This window comes from Pelobates fuscus, chromosome 8 (genome assembly GCF_036172605.1).
Source record: "Pelobates fuscus isolate aPelFus1 chromosome 8, aPelFus1.pri, whole genome shotgun sequence".
In the NCBI taxonomy this organism is placed as follows: Eukaryota; Metazoa; Chordata; class Amphibia; order Anura; family Pelobatidae; genus Pelobates; species Pelobates fuscus.
Window position 1 is genome coordinate 71736596 of NC_086324.1, and position 17248 is coordinate 71753843.

Below are 17248 nucleotides of genomic sequence, written 5' to 3' on the forward strand. Positions count from 1 at the left end.
AGATATCTTTATGGTGGTTAAGTAGCGATTGTCTCCGACCACAGGGAATAACGTGGGATATACCTATATAAAGGGAGTTGATTCCATTAAACTCTTTTCCCCTGTCGAAGCTGCACATACCTTTGCACCGAAAAGCGAGTCGGGTTGTTGTGATATTTTAAATGGGCACGTTACTTCCCGTTGGTGTTTAGCACATGTATTTACATCCAAGCACACTTGCTTGCATGATGGGTTGAATCTATTTACTTTATGTCTCTATTATTTCCTCTAGCTATCTAGTAAGATTCAAAGGGAGAGAGGCTTGTTCTATCCTACTCTATCTCTGTCCTGTGGTGGCTATATATAGACTGGGCACAGCAAGGGAGTTTTATGTTCCTGGTACCTGTATCAAACATTCAGATTATATTTATTTGCGAATGAAAGTGTACTTGTAGGTACTCCAGGTCTCTCTCTCTCTCTGTATAATATTCAAAGGGGAGATCGGTGTATATCTAACAACTCTTTTACTCTATTTAGACATTACAATCTACCTAGTTATAGCTATAATTTTAACCCTTTCTTTGGCATAGAATCTTACGTTTTTATTATTTCTGGATTAACCTTATTTTGAACACTGCTCCTATTGGTCCATATAATAAAACCAGCTGGGTGCATGATGCTCTAAATCTAGAATGTTACCTTCTTATTGTGTAGTAATGTGAGGTAGACGAGAGCCTTATTAGGCTCAGGATTTCATTGTTATTATTTTGTTTCTTCCCCTCCTCCCCTCTCCACGCTTTTTTGTCTTGTTACATTTGTTTTTCACTTACTACAGCCATTTATCAAGGATACTGTTATATATCAGGGGGCATTCTTCTCACATTTTGTGAGATGATTTTGCCCTTTTGTTTTGTATATAACATTGGGGTTAAGCCCCGAGACACCCCTGGAGAGTCTCACTGATGTGCCGATTCTGAGGTGGGATATATACTTACAGTGACATACACTATAAGCGTATGTACTAGTATATTCCCAGTCACAGATTATTTCTGCTCTTTTTAACTGAACAGTTAACAATCTGTTCCAACTAACTAAAATTTTAGTCGTTCCCAAGTCTAGTCATAAACTTGTAATTGCTATCCTATTTATTAGCAAGAATATATGTACGGCAGAAGAAAGGGTTCTTTTTGATCAACTGCATAAAATTAATTTACAGGTTGAACTCAATTTCCACCTAGATTACTATTCAATTTCTGTACTCTCTTACAGCTAAGGCAGCCAGCAATAAACATTGATCCACACCCATTGGCAGCCTTGTTGAACATCTCAACTTTACATATTTGCTTTGCACCAAAAAAAAATAATCAAACTGCACCATAGATTGGATACCACAGGAGGATTATGCTTCAAGCCACAAAATGCTTTTTCCACCATTTGGGTCCCTATGTTCTATTTTTATTTCCCTTTCAATTGCTCTCTTTTTTTTTTGTATCAACCCTGACCCCTTTCTGTTAATCATAAGTGTCAAATGCTCCTATTTTAGTCGCCCCCTCATATTTACTGCACACTATGACAAGTGATGGTCTTGTTAATAAATACAAATAGAAATAAAATGTGAGGATGGTGCATCCTCCTTGGTTTCTAATATTTTAGTTTTTTTAAAAACAAAAATGTAATTTTATTTACACATTTTAAAAACAAACAAAAAAATAGAATCCTCTATTGTCATACTTAAAATAAACAGATTGCGGTTATAAACCCATCAGTCCCATAAATATAAACCAATGGGGAAAATAAGCAAATAACATGAAATCGACTTTAACAAATAGAGACTGAGATCATAGGAGCGCCATCTCTAGTATGATAGGTGCAGTTTTATGTCTGCAACATGTGTTAAGCAACAAATATCTGCTTAAAGTTCTCCCACATCCAATAGCGTCTTCAAGTGCATTTCAAAAGACTTGTCCTCCTGCTGATTTACTCTCAGCTGCCTGCGTAGTTCGTCCATAGTGTCTGTTAAAGAGCCTGATAGTGGTGTTCTATCCATAACACTTTCTTTAACACACATAGTAGCATTTCTTAACGATTCTTGCAAGAAAGGCGTACATGCAGTACTTTTTAGAGATGAAGAGGCAATACACAGACTTCCATCCATTACTTCTGGCAGAATTCCTGAAGGTTTTAGTAGAGCCTCAGGTAGGTAAAGTGGAAGGCAGAGAGATGCAGACTCTTCCAGAGCGTTCTCTTCAAGTAAGTGCTGCAGTTTTTCTTCAAACCTGAAAACCAAGAAATCAACGTGAATACTAGTTACCAAATTATCCTCCATCAGCTTACATGCTTTTACTGCCCTATGACTCATTATTTCCATTTTACATGAAACTTACCTTCCACCCTTGTCCTGCGCTTTTCCTCAAATTTATAACCTTATGAATTACATAGTAATCTAAGTTTGATAAAAACACTCCATCAAAGTCCACCAAGTCCATCAAATCACTCTTTCACACTTTTGTTTATTCTAATGATCCAAAGGAAAGGGAAAAATATATATATAAAAAATTGAAAAAAAAATTGAAAGCAATTTCCCATTATGCCACAAAAAGGGAAAACAATCCTTCTTGACTGCATAATGGTAGATTTCTTCAAGAATATCTTGTCCTTCATATTACAGGGACACTATAGTCACCAGAACAACTACAGCTTATTGTATTTGTTATGATGAATATAATCATTCCCCTCAGGCTTTTTGCAGTAAACACCATGTTTTCAGAGAAAATGCAGTGTTTACATTACAGCCTAGGGATACCTCCACTGGCCAGTAGAGGTGCTTACTGGGGCAGTGCTGCATCATTCAGTGTCTCCACCCTCTGCATGGAGACACTGGAATTTCCACAAAGAGATGCACTGATTCAATGCATCTCTATGAGGAGATGCAGATTGGCCATGGCTGTGTGTGGCTTGTGCAGGCTCTGCACCTGATCTGCCTCCTCGACAGTCTCAGACAATCCTATGCCAAGCATTGTGATTGACTCAGAGAATCACTTCTCATGATGTCAGCCAAGCAGGCAGATCAGGGGGTGAGCCATCAGCAGACTTGAATAAAGGTAGTATTTTGTTATATTTAGGGGGGGGGGGGTGAGGAGGGGCCAGGGGGCTACACAGTGGTTTTAACACTATAGGGTCAGGAATACATGTTTGTGTTCCTGACCCTATAGTGTTCTTTAACTATTAATCCTTTACCTTTGGCTTTCCTCCTTTTCAGCATTTATGGTGTGTTTCAACTTGCTAAGGGCTTTTTGGTAATCAGTCTCTGTATCCATTGTCATGTCTTCCACATCTTTGTTGAAAGTAAACTGAAGTGAGCCCACAGCCTTGGGTGTTTGTCGAGAATGCCACCTTTGTCCAGGGGAACTATAATAAGAACACAAGACAAAAGACAGTTAAAAAGATGCCAATAAAAGCTTTAAGCAGTTTGGGGCTTTGCACACTATAAACAACAGGCGCACAGGCAAAGACACACCATGGTTTGTGAACTCACACAATTCAAAAGTAATACTTATTACCAACTCACCTGTCATTAGACTGCTGCAGAAACTGAAGTGTGTTGTGTCGAGCATTTTCCCATGTCTCAGGAGGTGTAAAATTACTTAATTCTTCTTCCAAAAAGTATATAAGCAGTTCTTCCTTAGAATCTGGGGAGAGTAACACATTATTGTCTAATCTGAAATATTCTGTGAAAAAAAAGTTTGCAAAGAACTTGATTTTGTCTGCAATTCTTTATTACGTACTACTAAATTATCATATATGAAAAATGCTTTTTACTCCAATTTTTAATCCAGGTAAAGGGTATCAAGTAGAAGCACATGATTATTCATATATTCTTCAGAGAATATACTATTATGCTATTACATGTGAATTAATTGGTTAAAATGTTTGTATCATTACACATAAAAGGAGCTATTTTTTCTGGTTCTTTAGAACTGCTTTGTGCTGTAATTTACACCTATATGATCTATTTACCTATTTATTTTGCATGATGATTTAAATACCATCAGTATTTAAAGGGTGGCTCCAAAGATCATAACCACTACAGACCACTGTAGTGAATATGGTGTTAGTTGTCGCTGTCCATCGGTAATGAGGCAAACTGTTGTTCAACAGTTTGCCCTCTTACTTGGATTCCGTCAGGCTCCGAACCTCCTCTTAGCTCGGTTATACGCATCCAGGTTTTGTGGAAGCCAGTAGCCGATCCTGCCTGTCATTCCCTGGTGGGCGCACCAAGACAATGAATAACCATCTGGTAATGGATTACGCACATAATTTACATTAGCAGCCAAGAACACTTGTTCCGGGCTAACTAATGAAACTGCCAGAGATGGAATTACACCTCCGACAGCAATCTGAAATATCTCTGTATGTGCAGCATTTGACACTGAAATGCTGCACATACAGACTTTGAGCACCATGACTACTTCAAGACACTGAAATGGTCACGCTTCTTGGAGTAACCTTTTAATTGTACAATTTAAGGTGCTTCCCGTACTCTCCCTTACCAATACTCAGTATAAGTGTCTCTCTCTTACAGTCTCAAAAATCACCATTACCCAAATAGTTAAAGGAGAGAAAAATATTTTATCGAAGAAAGTTCTTATTACAACCAAAAGGGGCAGGCAAATTATCTACTCAGATAAGATTTATTTATAAACTTTGGGATTTTGGGTGCAAACTGTGCTGTTACAGTGGAACCACAAGCAGTCAAAGTAAGAATTGTTAGGGTGCACATACAAGCTCACCTGATTTATCGGATCTCAATGGCGAATCCCACTCTCGCAATTTGTGATTGATACAAAGAGATATTAATCCATTCCAGGGAATATCTTGTACAGGAGGTCCCATCCCATCTGCTTCCTCATTACTCTCTTCCCAAGACTTGTAAGCGTTCCACAGGAGATGTTTTACCTCAGAGATTAGGACAGGCAAAGACTTTCGGTACTTACAAATCTGACTTACGTACTCGAGGATCATAGAACAAACAGGAAGCCAGGGAGCTATCCAGTAAGAAACAAACATATGTTAGATCCCTTCAGTAATTGGCCATAGCATAGCACACATGATCAAAAACAACTGCATTAACAATTTCCTTCTGATCTTGCCATTCATACCCATCAGTGTTATCCCCATTCTTACCCCCTAGAGGTGGCATGTCCATCTGTGGTAACTGGAAGGAAAGCACAACCTGTTTCAGCCAGGCGAGGTGTGTGAGGCTGTTCCAACCCAGATGGGGCAATAAAGAGCTTCCTTTTGGACATGTAAACTCTGTTACTGGCCAAGAAAGGTCAGAAAGATATTCTAAAGACACAGCCTTTGCCAGGAATGAGAGAGCACAGTTGTAGAGATCAATGATGGCTGCAGGATTCTGTGGAGGCAGCTTTGCTTTTGTGCGCTCACAAGCATCATGATGAAAGTGTTTGCTGAAGGTATTGTACACACCATCCTCTATGTATTGACGCAAAGGGAGAGAACGCAGCTCCAAGAATTGAGGGCAGTGGGATACAAGGAACTGCACGGCAGAAGAGACCTGTAAAAAACAGTGTGTGGAGCATTGTTATAGGAAGAAGAAAAACAAATAGGGGCCGAAATAAAAGACAGTGTGAAAATGTTATTTTGAAGTTATACATTACATAAAGAAAGAGTAATAAAGGAGAGAGAGAGAGATAAACAACGAAAATAAGAGAGATACAATAAGAGAATTAGACAGGACAAAGAGAGGGAAAGAGAGATAGAAACAGATGTAAGTGTGAAAAAAAAGAAGCTAAAGGAGAAGAAAGTCGGGTCCTGAGTAAGACAGATATTATGGATTTTTACAAGACTAGTGTAAAAGAATATAACAGACTAACTTAAAAAGGCAAGTAAGTTATACCTTTCACTAATATTGTTAGATGGGACCATGTCACTTACCTTCTTTGTACCTTGTAGGTCATTAACAGTAGCTGGGATAGGGAGAATTACATACTCCGAGAGTAGACCACATGAAACCAGATCTTTAAGATTCAGTTCTAGACATAAATACAAAATAGCACAAAACCATTTATCAAATATAATTAAAGGATGAAGGACAAGTCACAGGCATTACAAGGTAAATTCAAACTACTGGGATATTACTGAAGCTAAACATTGGGAAGATAAAGTGAAAGAATGTCTATGTAACCAAGATAAACAGATAATACATCACATTATGGCAAAATGTGAAATTAAAGTATAGGTTGGTGGCCTTTATTTGTAGGCTGGGCATGTTTATGATAACATTTGACACATTAAGCAAGATCGTTTTGCCATTTGTGATATTCTGTATTTTTAAAAGATTTGAACGTCAGAAACACTACTTAAAAGGGGAATGATCAAATGCCTGGAAATTATGCCATTAAATTGAACATTACAAACTGTATATTAAAGGGATTCTCTAGTGCCAGGAAACAAACCAGTTTATTATTCAATGCTTTCCTGTGGGAATTCCGGCGACACTGGAGGTCCTCATGCATATCGTGAGGATGTCTAAGAAGCCGGAAGTCCCTCTAGTGGCTGTCTGATAGACAGCCACTAGAGGATGATTTAACCCTGCAAGGTAATTATTTAGTTTATAAAAACTTCAAAAATTACATGCTCAGGGTTAAGGGTGATGGGAGTTGGCACCCAGACAACTCCAATGTGCTGAAGTGGTCTGGGTGCCTAGTGTCCCTTTAACTTATGTTAAACTTTTTATGTGAAGCTCCTTCTTTTAAATGTGCAGTAAATATTTGACAATTCACATTACAATCCAGTTTAGTACAGGCAATGCCACAACACAGGCAAAGCTACAGATGGCATTGAAGGAAGAGAAACAGAGGTATAAAGGGAGATTTATCATAGCGGTTTGTTCTGAAAAGTGCCACCATGTATTAAAAGTGAGGCAATCACTAAGAAAACCAGAAGGCACATTCCACTGGTGATTTCTCCTCTGACATTCTTGCACCACTTTTAGTACACTACGGTTTCCTAAATCTTCTCATCGTTCTTTCTCTTCCTCAATCTATTTTGACTGACAAGTGCTAAAAGCAAAGTTTATAACAATCATTGGCAAAGAATCAAGATGGAGGCGCTCAGTCCCAGGACAGAGGTAAATAGAGATGTGGGAAATTTACATTTAATTTTCCTAGCCAACAAATACATACTTGTTAAAATCAGGGAAAGTAAACATATTACAAAAAATACTTGGAAGAGACATCCACTTTAATACTACCTTTCTGTACATCAGTGTTATTACAAAGATTTTAGGTTTTTACATACTAGATTGGTTTTTCTTAATTCTGTGGGGAATATATTGATGTTTCAGTCTAGGTTTAGTAATGGCCGATTAATACTGACCTTCTTCAACTTCACTCATTAAGTCTTGGCACTGCCCAGGTACAAGAACTGCAAGGGGAGGTGGGGGATGGAACGGCTTTGCCTGTAGAAGCTGCTTAAGCTGGAGTACTGCAGAGATCCAATACACATCATCCTCATCATCATTTACATTGGGTCGAGTTGGCAACAAGAACACAACACCACTTGTCCCCAAGAACTGTTTTTGAGTCTCAGCTTGCTCCAACTCAGATGGAGTGATAGGCCCATGTACTGCCTGCAGATTCAGGATTAATAATGTAAACCCGATGTACTGGACATGTAAGAATTTCTGACAGCATTTTAATGTAAAGAGATGGAGGAAACAAAAAGACCAAGAAAAGAAATTATGGTGCAATTTACAAGGTAAAATTAGCAGATAACAGAGTTTTACAGGAAGAAGTGTGAAGCATAAAATAAGAGCATACAAATTGTAGACTGCAGCTGATTGAAGAAACAAACAATAGATATAGATTGTTTCCAAATGGAATTTTTCCCAAACACAGTGGAGATACAGGTTAAAATTAGGGATCAACCGATTATCGGTCTGGCCGATATTATCGGCCAATATTCTGTATTTTCAGCAATATCGGTATCGGCCAATACCGATACCGATATTGCCGATAATGCAGACCAGGGCCGCCATCAGGGTCCTAGAGGGCCCAGCAAGCTCTTACTTACCTTCCCTTCAGCTCCCCTGTCTAACTCTCGCGAGTCCCGCGGCCGTCACAGCGTTGCCACGGGTTACCATGGCAACGCTCCGCACGGCACACAGGCCGCGAGAGTTAGACAGGGGAGCTGAAGGGAGCTGCTGGGAAGGTAAGTAAGAGTGTGCTGGGACCCCCAGGGAATGCCATATCCCCCCTCCCTGGCAAGGTAAGAAGCAGGGGGAGGGGACTAAAAGCTCCTGCCTCACCCATGGATATTGGGTCAGGGCTTCCATTCAAAGAATGGGTAGTGGACAGATCACTGTCCACCTGCACAGTTGGGCTAATATTTACCGTATATACTCGAGTATAAGCCGACCCGAATTTAAGCCGAGGCCCCTAATTTTACCCCAAAAAACTGGGAAAACTTATTGACTCGAGTATAAGACTAGGGTGGGAAATGCAGCAGCTACTGGTACATTTCTAAATAAAATTAGATCCTAAAAAAAATTACATTAATTGAATATTTATTTACAGTGTGTGTATATAATGAGTGCAGTGTGTGTGAGTGCAGTGTGTGTGCGCATGTTGTGTGTATGAATGCAGTGTGTGTGCATGTTGTGTGTATGAATGCAGTGTGTGTGCATGGTGTGTATGAATGCAGTGTGTGTGTGTGTATGAGTGCAGTGTGCATGTTGTGTGTATGAGTGCAGTGTGTATGAGTGCAGTGTGCATGTTGTGTGTATGAGTGCAGTGTGTGTGTATGAATGCAGTGTGTGTATGAGTGCAGTGTGTATGAGTGCAGTGTGTGTGTGTGTGTATGAATGCAGTGTGTGTGTGTATGAATGCAGTGTGTGTGTGTGTATGAATGCAGTGTGTGTGTGTATGAATGCAGTGTGTGTGTGTGTGTATGAATGCAGTGTGTGTGTGTGTATGAATGCAGTGTGTGTGTGTGTATGAATGCAGTGTGTGTGTGTGTATGAATGCAGTGTGTGTGTGTGTATGAATGCAGTGTGTGTGTGTGTGTGTATGAATGCAGTGTGTGTGTGTGTGTGTATGAATGCAGTGTGTGTGTGTGTGTATGAATGCAGTGTGTGTGTGTATGAATGCAGTGTGTGTGTGTATGAATGCAGTGTGTGTGTGTATGAATGCAGTGTGTGTGTGTGTGATGCAGTGTGTGTGTGTGTATGTGTTGGTGGGGGTGGGCATTTTGATTATTGTTGTATTATTAATTTTATTAATTATTATTTTAAATTTTTGTTTTATTGTGATTTTATTATTATTTATGTATTTTTCGTCCCCCCCTCCCTGCTTGATACATGGCAGGGAGGGGGGCTCCTTCCCTGGTGGTCCAGTGACATTGGTAGTTCAGTGGGGGGGAGAGGGGTGCTGGCAGAGCTCTTACTTACCTGTCCTGCAGCTCCTGTCAGCTCCCTTCTCCTCCGCGGCTCTCGCGAGATTTACAGTGGGAGCTGACGAGGTGCTGAACGGACGGCGCAGAGGAGAAGGGAGCTGACAGGAGCTGCAGGACAGATAAGTACCACTCTGACAGCCCCCACGTCTGTATTATGGCAATGCAAATTGCCATAATACAGACTCTGACTCGAGTATAAGCTGAGTTGGGGTTTTTCAGCACAAAAAATGTGCTGAAAAACTCTGCTTATACTCGAGTATATACGGTAAATAAATTAAGTGGTGGATACACTACCCCATCTGTGGCAAGCAGATGTGGCAATAATTAAAACAAACATAAAAAAGCCGGTATCGGCTCTAAAAAATCAATATCGGTCAATCCCTAGCTAAAATGAAGAGAGGAGGAAATTAAAGTTCCTGGATGTTACAAGGAGATGTAGTCTCACCTTTACACACACGTTTACACACACAGAGCTCTCTCCATGTCTCTCCAATGAGCTGTACAGTGCTAGTGTCTGTATTTGCTGTTCTTGGTTCTGTGTGGCCTCACTATCCATCCTGTAGAACTTTGCCTTTAACCACTCAGAAAGGATGCTGTAAGGAAGATTCACAAGTGTCAGGTGTGGCTTGTGTGAAAAACGCTCACATGATTAGTGAATAGGAACAATGTTCAAGAGTTTAGTGTTAATACATGCAATGATTTTCTTTTTTTTTTGCTTTGTGGTGAGAAGACCGACCACTCAATAAGTTGCACACACAAGCTGCAGGTAATTAAAGTAGTTCCTAGAAACTTCTAAAGCATATTGGAGTTCACATATCTATCTGAATCGAGCAATGAAAATCAGCTTCCACCACCTAGTTAAAGGACCACTCTAGTGCCAGGAAAGCATACTCGTTTTCCTGGCACTAGAGTGCCCTGAGGGTGCCCCCACCCTCAGGGACCCCCTCCCGCCCGGCTCTGGAAAGGGGAAAGGGGTAAAATCTTACCTTTTTCCAGCGCTGGGCGGAGAGATCTCCTCCTGCTCTCCTCCTCTTCTCCTCCCCGTCGGCTGAATGCGCACGCGCGGCAAGAGCTGCGCGCGCATTCAGCCGGTCACATAGGAAAGCATTCACAATGCTTTCCTATGGACGCTGGCGTGCTCTCACTGTGAAAATCACAGTGAGAAGCACGCAAGCGCCTCTAGCGGCTGTCAATGAGACAGCCACTAGAGGACATAGGGGGAAGGCTTAACCCATTCATAAACATAGCAGTTTCTCTGAAACTGCTATGTTTCTGAAAAAATGGGTTAACCCTAGAAGGACCTGGCACCCAGACCACTTCATTAAGCTGAAGTGGTCTGGGTGCCTAGAGTGGTCCTTTAAAAATTATGGGGAGGGAAAACAACACAAAATAGTTAAAGAATGGCTGTCACGAATAACAGTAACATTTAAGATAGCGACAAAAACAATTAACATGATGAGGGTGGAAAACCATACATTCTAGTTTGGAACAAAAAAAGGAAATGCCAGTCATTTACAAGACAGAAAACATTCTGACAATGTTCTTAACTCATCTTGCCGTAAGAAAGCAAAGCTTTGCTCACTCTCTCACAGAATATTCAGCAAATTCTAGAAAGGAATAAGCTAAATGTTACATCCAGGTTAGAAAGTGGGGGTCACCTCCAGTCAAACAAAATAGTCTAGTGCATGGGTAGGCACCATTCATCACTCCAGACTACATCTCCCATAATGCACTTACAGACATAATATCGGCAAAGTATTAGGGAGATGTAGTCCACAACATATGGAGTCTAGTGCTTAAATCTGCTTCTTCATGAAATACCAGGAAGGGAAACCATGCTAACTTACACCAAACAGCACTTCCCCTGGAACACAAGTGCAGATGTTCTAAGTATGGATAATTGTTGCAAATACTAGCTTCTAGTATGGCAGATACTAGTTCATTCACTGCATAGTGAAGCTTGGAGCTGTGATCAACCTGTGCAAAAATTACCTCATCGGGATTCAGATTGGACTAGGGTTCTCTGATGCCCCAAGAAACTGGATTCAATAGATTTAGTTTTGTTTGCTATATAACAGATATAATGTGTACACCTGAAAATACGGAGTCAACCATAAAAAAAACAGAAAAGTACCAACATGATCTGACGGCAAACAATGTATTTTATGGCCATTAGAATGCCCCATCACATCAAAGTAAAGAAGAAAAGAAAACCAAAATCATTACACAAAACGTCTTGGATCACACACAAATCTCACTCACCAGTTAGGGTCATTGGGTTCATCATATTCTGGTAAAATAAGAACCACCTTCCAAAAAATACATTTTTTCCATGATGAAAGGTGCTGTACAATCAGTGGAGGTAAATCCAAAGGAGACCATGCGGCATCACTACAGTGAGGGGAGCAGATGTAAGAGTAATGACATGAAGAGTTAGGAAGACATCTACCAAAAGAACATTTTCATTATTTAAAAAAATAAAATAAAAAATAAAAACTTATTGGGCACATACCACAGGAGCTCCTGAAAATAATGTTGAACTTTCATTTTGTGGAAAGTCTGCTCTCGGAGCTGCATGAGCCTGTAAAAAAATAGAATTTTGAAGGGCACAGCACTGCGGGCATGATTTGAACATTGAAGGATGATACACCTCACTGCAGAAAATGAATGGGCAAGTAATTGCATCCCATTGTTACTGCAATAACATCAATTGACATTTAGACAGCAATATATTACTTATGGTCTCACCTGGTGATGGACACGCTTAGTTTTCCAGCATGCCCCATGTCTAAGAATCCATTGGCAAGGCTCTGTACATCAACGGTTAAAGTAGCACTGGGAATTAATGCCTTCAGTTTGTCATCACGAGCCACAGAACCGGGAGCAGCAGGAAACCCTCTCATCTGGCGCCTCAGTTTCTTTCGGGAAGCCAAAACATCTCTCCATCTGACGACAAATTAGCATATGTATTTGATAATTGTGGAACTGCTCATGTAATTAAATAGATCTTATTCCTTTTTAAATTCCATTTTACAGTTAATTTAGAAGGAAAGTTACAAACTCTCTATGTTTCGCAATATCAGTTTTCAGAAAGGATTTGGTATTGACAATTTTCAGTGATGTAAACTGTGTAATCCTCAAAGTATTGGTTATTGATCTATCCAAAAGACTGCAAAATTGGTCTGGTTTGCAGAAATGCTTTCCAAATGTGTTTTTGTTTTTATTAACTGCACTAAAAATGTCCAAAACACAGGGTACTTTTATTAGATCACCTGAGGACACTATGCTAAAACCACAATAGGGCAGGATATACCAACAAAAGGAATTACTCGTGTGACTTTTAAACAAGGTTCAAAATAAAAACTGAAATGTTGACCTAATAATAAAGTATGAATTTCAAAGGGTGCTCCAGTTCCTTTACAGAGGTTTATACAGACACGCTTATGAATTTTGGCATTTCCCCCCTTCAATAGTCATGTATCATTTGAGGAAAGCATCCTATTACCACAAAAACAAGGCAGTGTGCAGTACTAGTGTTCTGTGAAATCTCACCTCTGCATATATTTGCTGTAACAATTCATTTCACGTAGGGATTCTCTGGCTACCCGCACCATCTCCTCATCAAGAAACTGACCAAGATATTGGTCACACACATCCTGGGAACAGCGTGCAATACGAGCACTATGGTCCAGCTGCACAGCTTGTCTGCAAGTAAACATTGGAAATACAAATGAGTGGGGACAAGAAAGCATAAACGAGGGAAAAAAAGGGATCAGTGAAGTTCATGTGGTGTGCACACAACTACTTGGAGGTAAGGGCAGAGCCAGATTGTTGAGCTGAACATTCACAATCTTATGCAGCTCCAGCTCATGTGCCTATACTCTCAAAAAAACATGCAGCAATTTTGATTCAATATCTAAACCTCAAATGAGCTGCAAACCTTCAAATTATTCCCACAGCACTGCTGTGTAGTGCCTGCTATCGTGAAAATTGCAGCAGGGAATCCAGCTATATGACCACTAAAACCTATTTTTTGCCTACTATACAGGCAAGAAGTCTATTATAGAGCGCCAGGTGAGAAGCCAATATCTTAAGCTATGAGTCCTATCATGGGGGTGGGGGGGTTAGGCCCTGTTCTCCTGTGCACCAGGGGCCATCTAAATCTGGATGGCAAGAGGTCAAATGTACTGGTGGGACCTGTAATCCACTGGTGGGACACCAGATGTTGCATTCAGGAGTTGAGAGCTGGTGAATTGGGGGTGTCTTCCCATGAGGCTGGCCTGTTTAGATTGATTCCTGCTATATAATGGACCCTACTTTGCCTTGAATAGGTACTACTACACACTTGCATGCTGCTCTAAGGGTGGGGAACACTTTGAATGGAGTGCACAGACCACCTGACTAACATCATCTGCAAGGCTCTCGTCTGCTGCAGAGACAGAATTTATGGCTTGTGGACATGTAATACATTTTATGGGTTGTTATTTATTTTTATATACAGGATCATACAATTATGGTTCAAGAATGTTTTCGTTATTAAGATTGTTAGCCTCCTCCCCATTTTTTTTTTACGAGAAATAATATTTACCAACAGGGCAATATTTCTATTACTCTCTGGGCTGTGAGGCACTCCTTTTGTCTGGAATGGTGACATTCCAGACAAATAAACATATGTAGGTTTGTTACAAGCAAATAGCATGCATTTAAATAGTCAACCAGATACACTTCCGGTTAACAGTTTTTTTTGCCTTCTCTAACATGGAGATTTCTTTTTTTTTTATTTGTACTTTGCAATATTTACTCACTGAGCTCAGAGGGATAAACTTGGTGTATATTGCTAATGATCCTACAATTTGGCAATTTATACTGGAGACCAGTTGAGTAATTTTTCTTGCTTATCTGTACACATTCACACCTTCTCTTTCCACATTATCGTCTCTTTAGCAAATCCAACTTTCCCCATCAGTTTCTCCTTCCGATACTTCATATGTGCATGACAATGTAAAGTGTCTCCAATGGCGCATATAAAAAATATTTCATATGTAAAATATATTGCTTTTTTTACACACATTCTGCAATGTACGGGCAATAGAATATACCTCTTTTTGAGTATCAGTTAATTGCACGACTTGAATAGACATACATATTTCCTTTTGTATTATTACATGTCTCCCCCCTTCTACTATGTTGAGTTTTGTTAAATTTTATTCGCATTCTGCAATACTTGCCTACTACCAGCAGATGGGTACAGTGGGTGTGAATCGAAAGTCTAGTTTGATGGCAACACAACTACGCAATTAATTTTTTGTTGTGTTCTAGTTGAGCACACCTGTCTTGCGTCTATCCTTACTTCCTACTTTCCCTATACACATTTACCTCTCCTCTCTATAACCCTCTTAACTGTTCTCCTCTGACACAGATAAACAGGAGTTGCATAAGGAGAAGAACAGATGAATTCAAGTTTAAACACACATCACAGTTTGGTACTCTTTTAGAATACTTACTGCAGTCCTTCACTTGCAATACTGTAGATATCTTTAGTTAAAACATCGTGGAGTAAATCTCTGCACAGGGAACTGCTTATTGAAGTCAACAACTTCTCCCTCTCCTGCTTTAATCTAAGATAAACAACAAAATTAAACAAGATGAACAACTCTAGTAAATTGACCTTCATTGTGCTCCTGTTCCTCTAACAAATGACTATTTCTTATCACAATAATAATATTTAATGAGTATCCCTATCCTGCAAAATTGCCAGTGTTCCGCTTACCTGGCTTCTTCCTCTATCCTACGTTTCTCATCCTGTAACCTCAGAGTCTCCATTTGAAATACTTCCGTTGCAACCTTCTGTGTTAATTCTGAGACCACATCTGTAAAAAGACCATCTGAAAGCAAAGATGACTCTCTGCAAAACATAAAATAGGAAAGGAATGGAAAGTGTGCACATTTGGAAGGATAGAAAATGACACCTCACTCCTTTCACCTCGTTAGCCTAGAAAAATGTTTTCATGGTGGGTAGATTATGTGGTTGGTAAATCATGGAGTTTTTAAAGGGTTTAAATAAAACTGACACTTCTTTGTAAAGGACACCAATGAATAAAACATTGAAAATCAACCAGAATGGTGTTCATTTTTTTACCTTTAAAATATATATTACAATCCATTTCAGGTTAGGCGCAGCAAGAGTATACACTGCAAGTGAGGAGAACATGGACATTGTTTCCTCTTCTTCGTTTGCACAAACTATATTTAATGGTATAAAAGGTCAACATTTATGATGGAGACAAAGATGGAGATGCCCAGCTCCTGGATAGAGGGATATACAGCAGCATTGATTTCTACATTTAAGCTTAATTTTCAGAAACCCACACGATAAGCAAACATAATTTGGAAAATCCTTGGAACTGACAATTCCACTATGTATGAACGTGTAGCAGTCTGTTCAAGCACTAAAGCGGTCTATTTTTTCACACAATAGCAAGCTGTTTGAAGGTACAGTGTAATTAAGAAACAATTGTATTATACTATATTTGAGATCCATTCTGTAGGTTATACCTACTTCAGGTCAAGATGACATTTGTTAATACACAGATATCAAAGTTTTATTTCAGTACTTTATCGTCATCTGCTTTCATCTGATATAGATCTTATTAAAAAATTATATAATATTTATATACTATGGTTGTTTTTTCTCAAATAGGCTTGATGCCAACTTAAAGTGTCAGATTGAAATTACAGTGATTGTGCCTCCCAATATCTCTAGAATACCTAAATAGTTGTTTTACAAAAAAACAAAACAAAGAAAGTATTTTTAACCAACATAAATCACAGTTACAGAAATCCTGATCTGTGTTTTCAGAATATTTTTGGGTTGTATCAGTTTAGCTAGTATGACTGATTGAGAATTATTGGAAAATAAAGTTAAAGTGCGCAGTAAGTAATTTGGCAAATTACTTATAGTAGCATGTGCCATTAGATACAATGAAACCATGCAAACTTCCAAAAGAGCAACAAAATAAGACAAACATAGTAACACAGGGACTAAAGTGAATGGTTATGCATTAGATAACATAGAAAGTGAGGTGGTGAAAACATTTTATCTTTACCTCGTGGCAAAAGAAACATATGAAACTCCCGCTTTAGTGAGCTCCATACTGTATTCTTTGAGTACATCTTCAACAAGTTCCTCAAGCATGGGAGCAATATCCTGCAAATAAATATGTAACAACAACATAAGTCACAGATGAGGACTTTTTATTAGTTGTTTTCCACATGTTACATGATAACATGTCCACACGCAATCGTGATACACATACCTGGTCACTGTAAATAGGTTTAGGTGGAGATGGCATCCGTTCAGGTGGAAAGATGGGCTTGAATACAGTCTGGGTAGGAACGGTTGGTTCCACAGGGGTTGATTGAAATACAACTGTACGTTTGATTGCAACCTCTTCAGCCTCAGCAGTTTTGACTTCTACATTTGTTTCTGAAAATTGTGCACCAAAAAAACACAAAAACTCAAAAATTTACATTTATGTTTAACCATAAAATATTATTATGATCTATGGAGATATATGGAGAAGAAACAAAGAAGAAAATGGCAATAAAAACATATGTGGAAGGGGTGGAACTTTGCAGACTCTTTCTACAAAGATTAAATCAATTTATCAATATGTATTAATTCTGATTTTCATCTGAATGTGGAGGCAGGCCATGGTGGGACCCTTACAGTTTGCAATTGAATTTCCAATTACAGAAAGGACAAGGAGCCCAAAAAGAGGGTACAAAGTTCAGA

General features: G+C 39.3%; 1 protein-coding gene across 1 annotated transcript in view; it reads right to left on the bottom strand.

Annotated features, from left to right (window-relative positions):
- Window positions 1-1840: 1840 nt before the first annotated feature.
- Window positions 1841-17248, bottom strand: part of MCM3AP (minichromosome maintenance complex component 3 associated protein) — a 56646-nt gene continuing 41238 nt past the window's right edge. Inside the window, exons 13-28 of the mRNA XM_063429426.1 lie at window positions 16770-16939; window positions 16560-16660; window positions 15224-15358; window positions 14958-15071; window positions 13006-13158; window positions 12202-12399; window positions 11966-12034; window positions 11716-11844; window positions 9899-10046; window positions 7378-7630; window positions 5935-6032; window positions 5164-5554; window positions 4770-5024; window positions 3548-3668; window positions 3217-3387; window positions 1841-2255 (exon numbers count right to left, since the gene is read on the bottom strand). Of these exons, the coding sequence (XP_063285496.1) occupies window positions 1892-2255; window positions 3217-3387; window positions 3548-3668; window positions 4770-5024; window positions 5164-5554; window positions 5935-6032; window positions 7378-7630; window positions 9899-10046; window positions 11716-11844; window positions 11966-12034; window positions 12202-12399; window positions 13006-13158; window positions 14958-15071; window positions 15224-15358; window positions 16560-16660; window positions 16770-16939 (2870 nt within the window). The 3' untranslated portion in view covers window positions 1841-1891. The remainder of the gene's footprint in view (window positions 2256-3216; window positions 3388-3547; window positions 3669-4769; window positions 5025-5163; window positions 5555-5934; window positions 6033-7377; window positions 7631-9898; window positions 10047-11715; window positions 11845-11965; window positions 12035-12201; window positions 12400-13005; window positions 13159-14957; window positions 15072-15223; window positions 15359-16559; window positions 16661-16769; window positions 16940-17248) is intronic.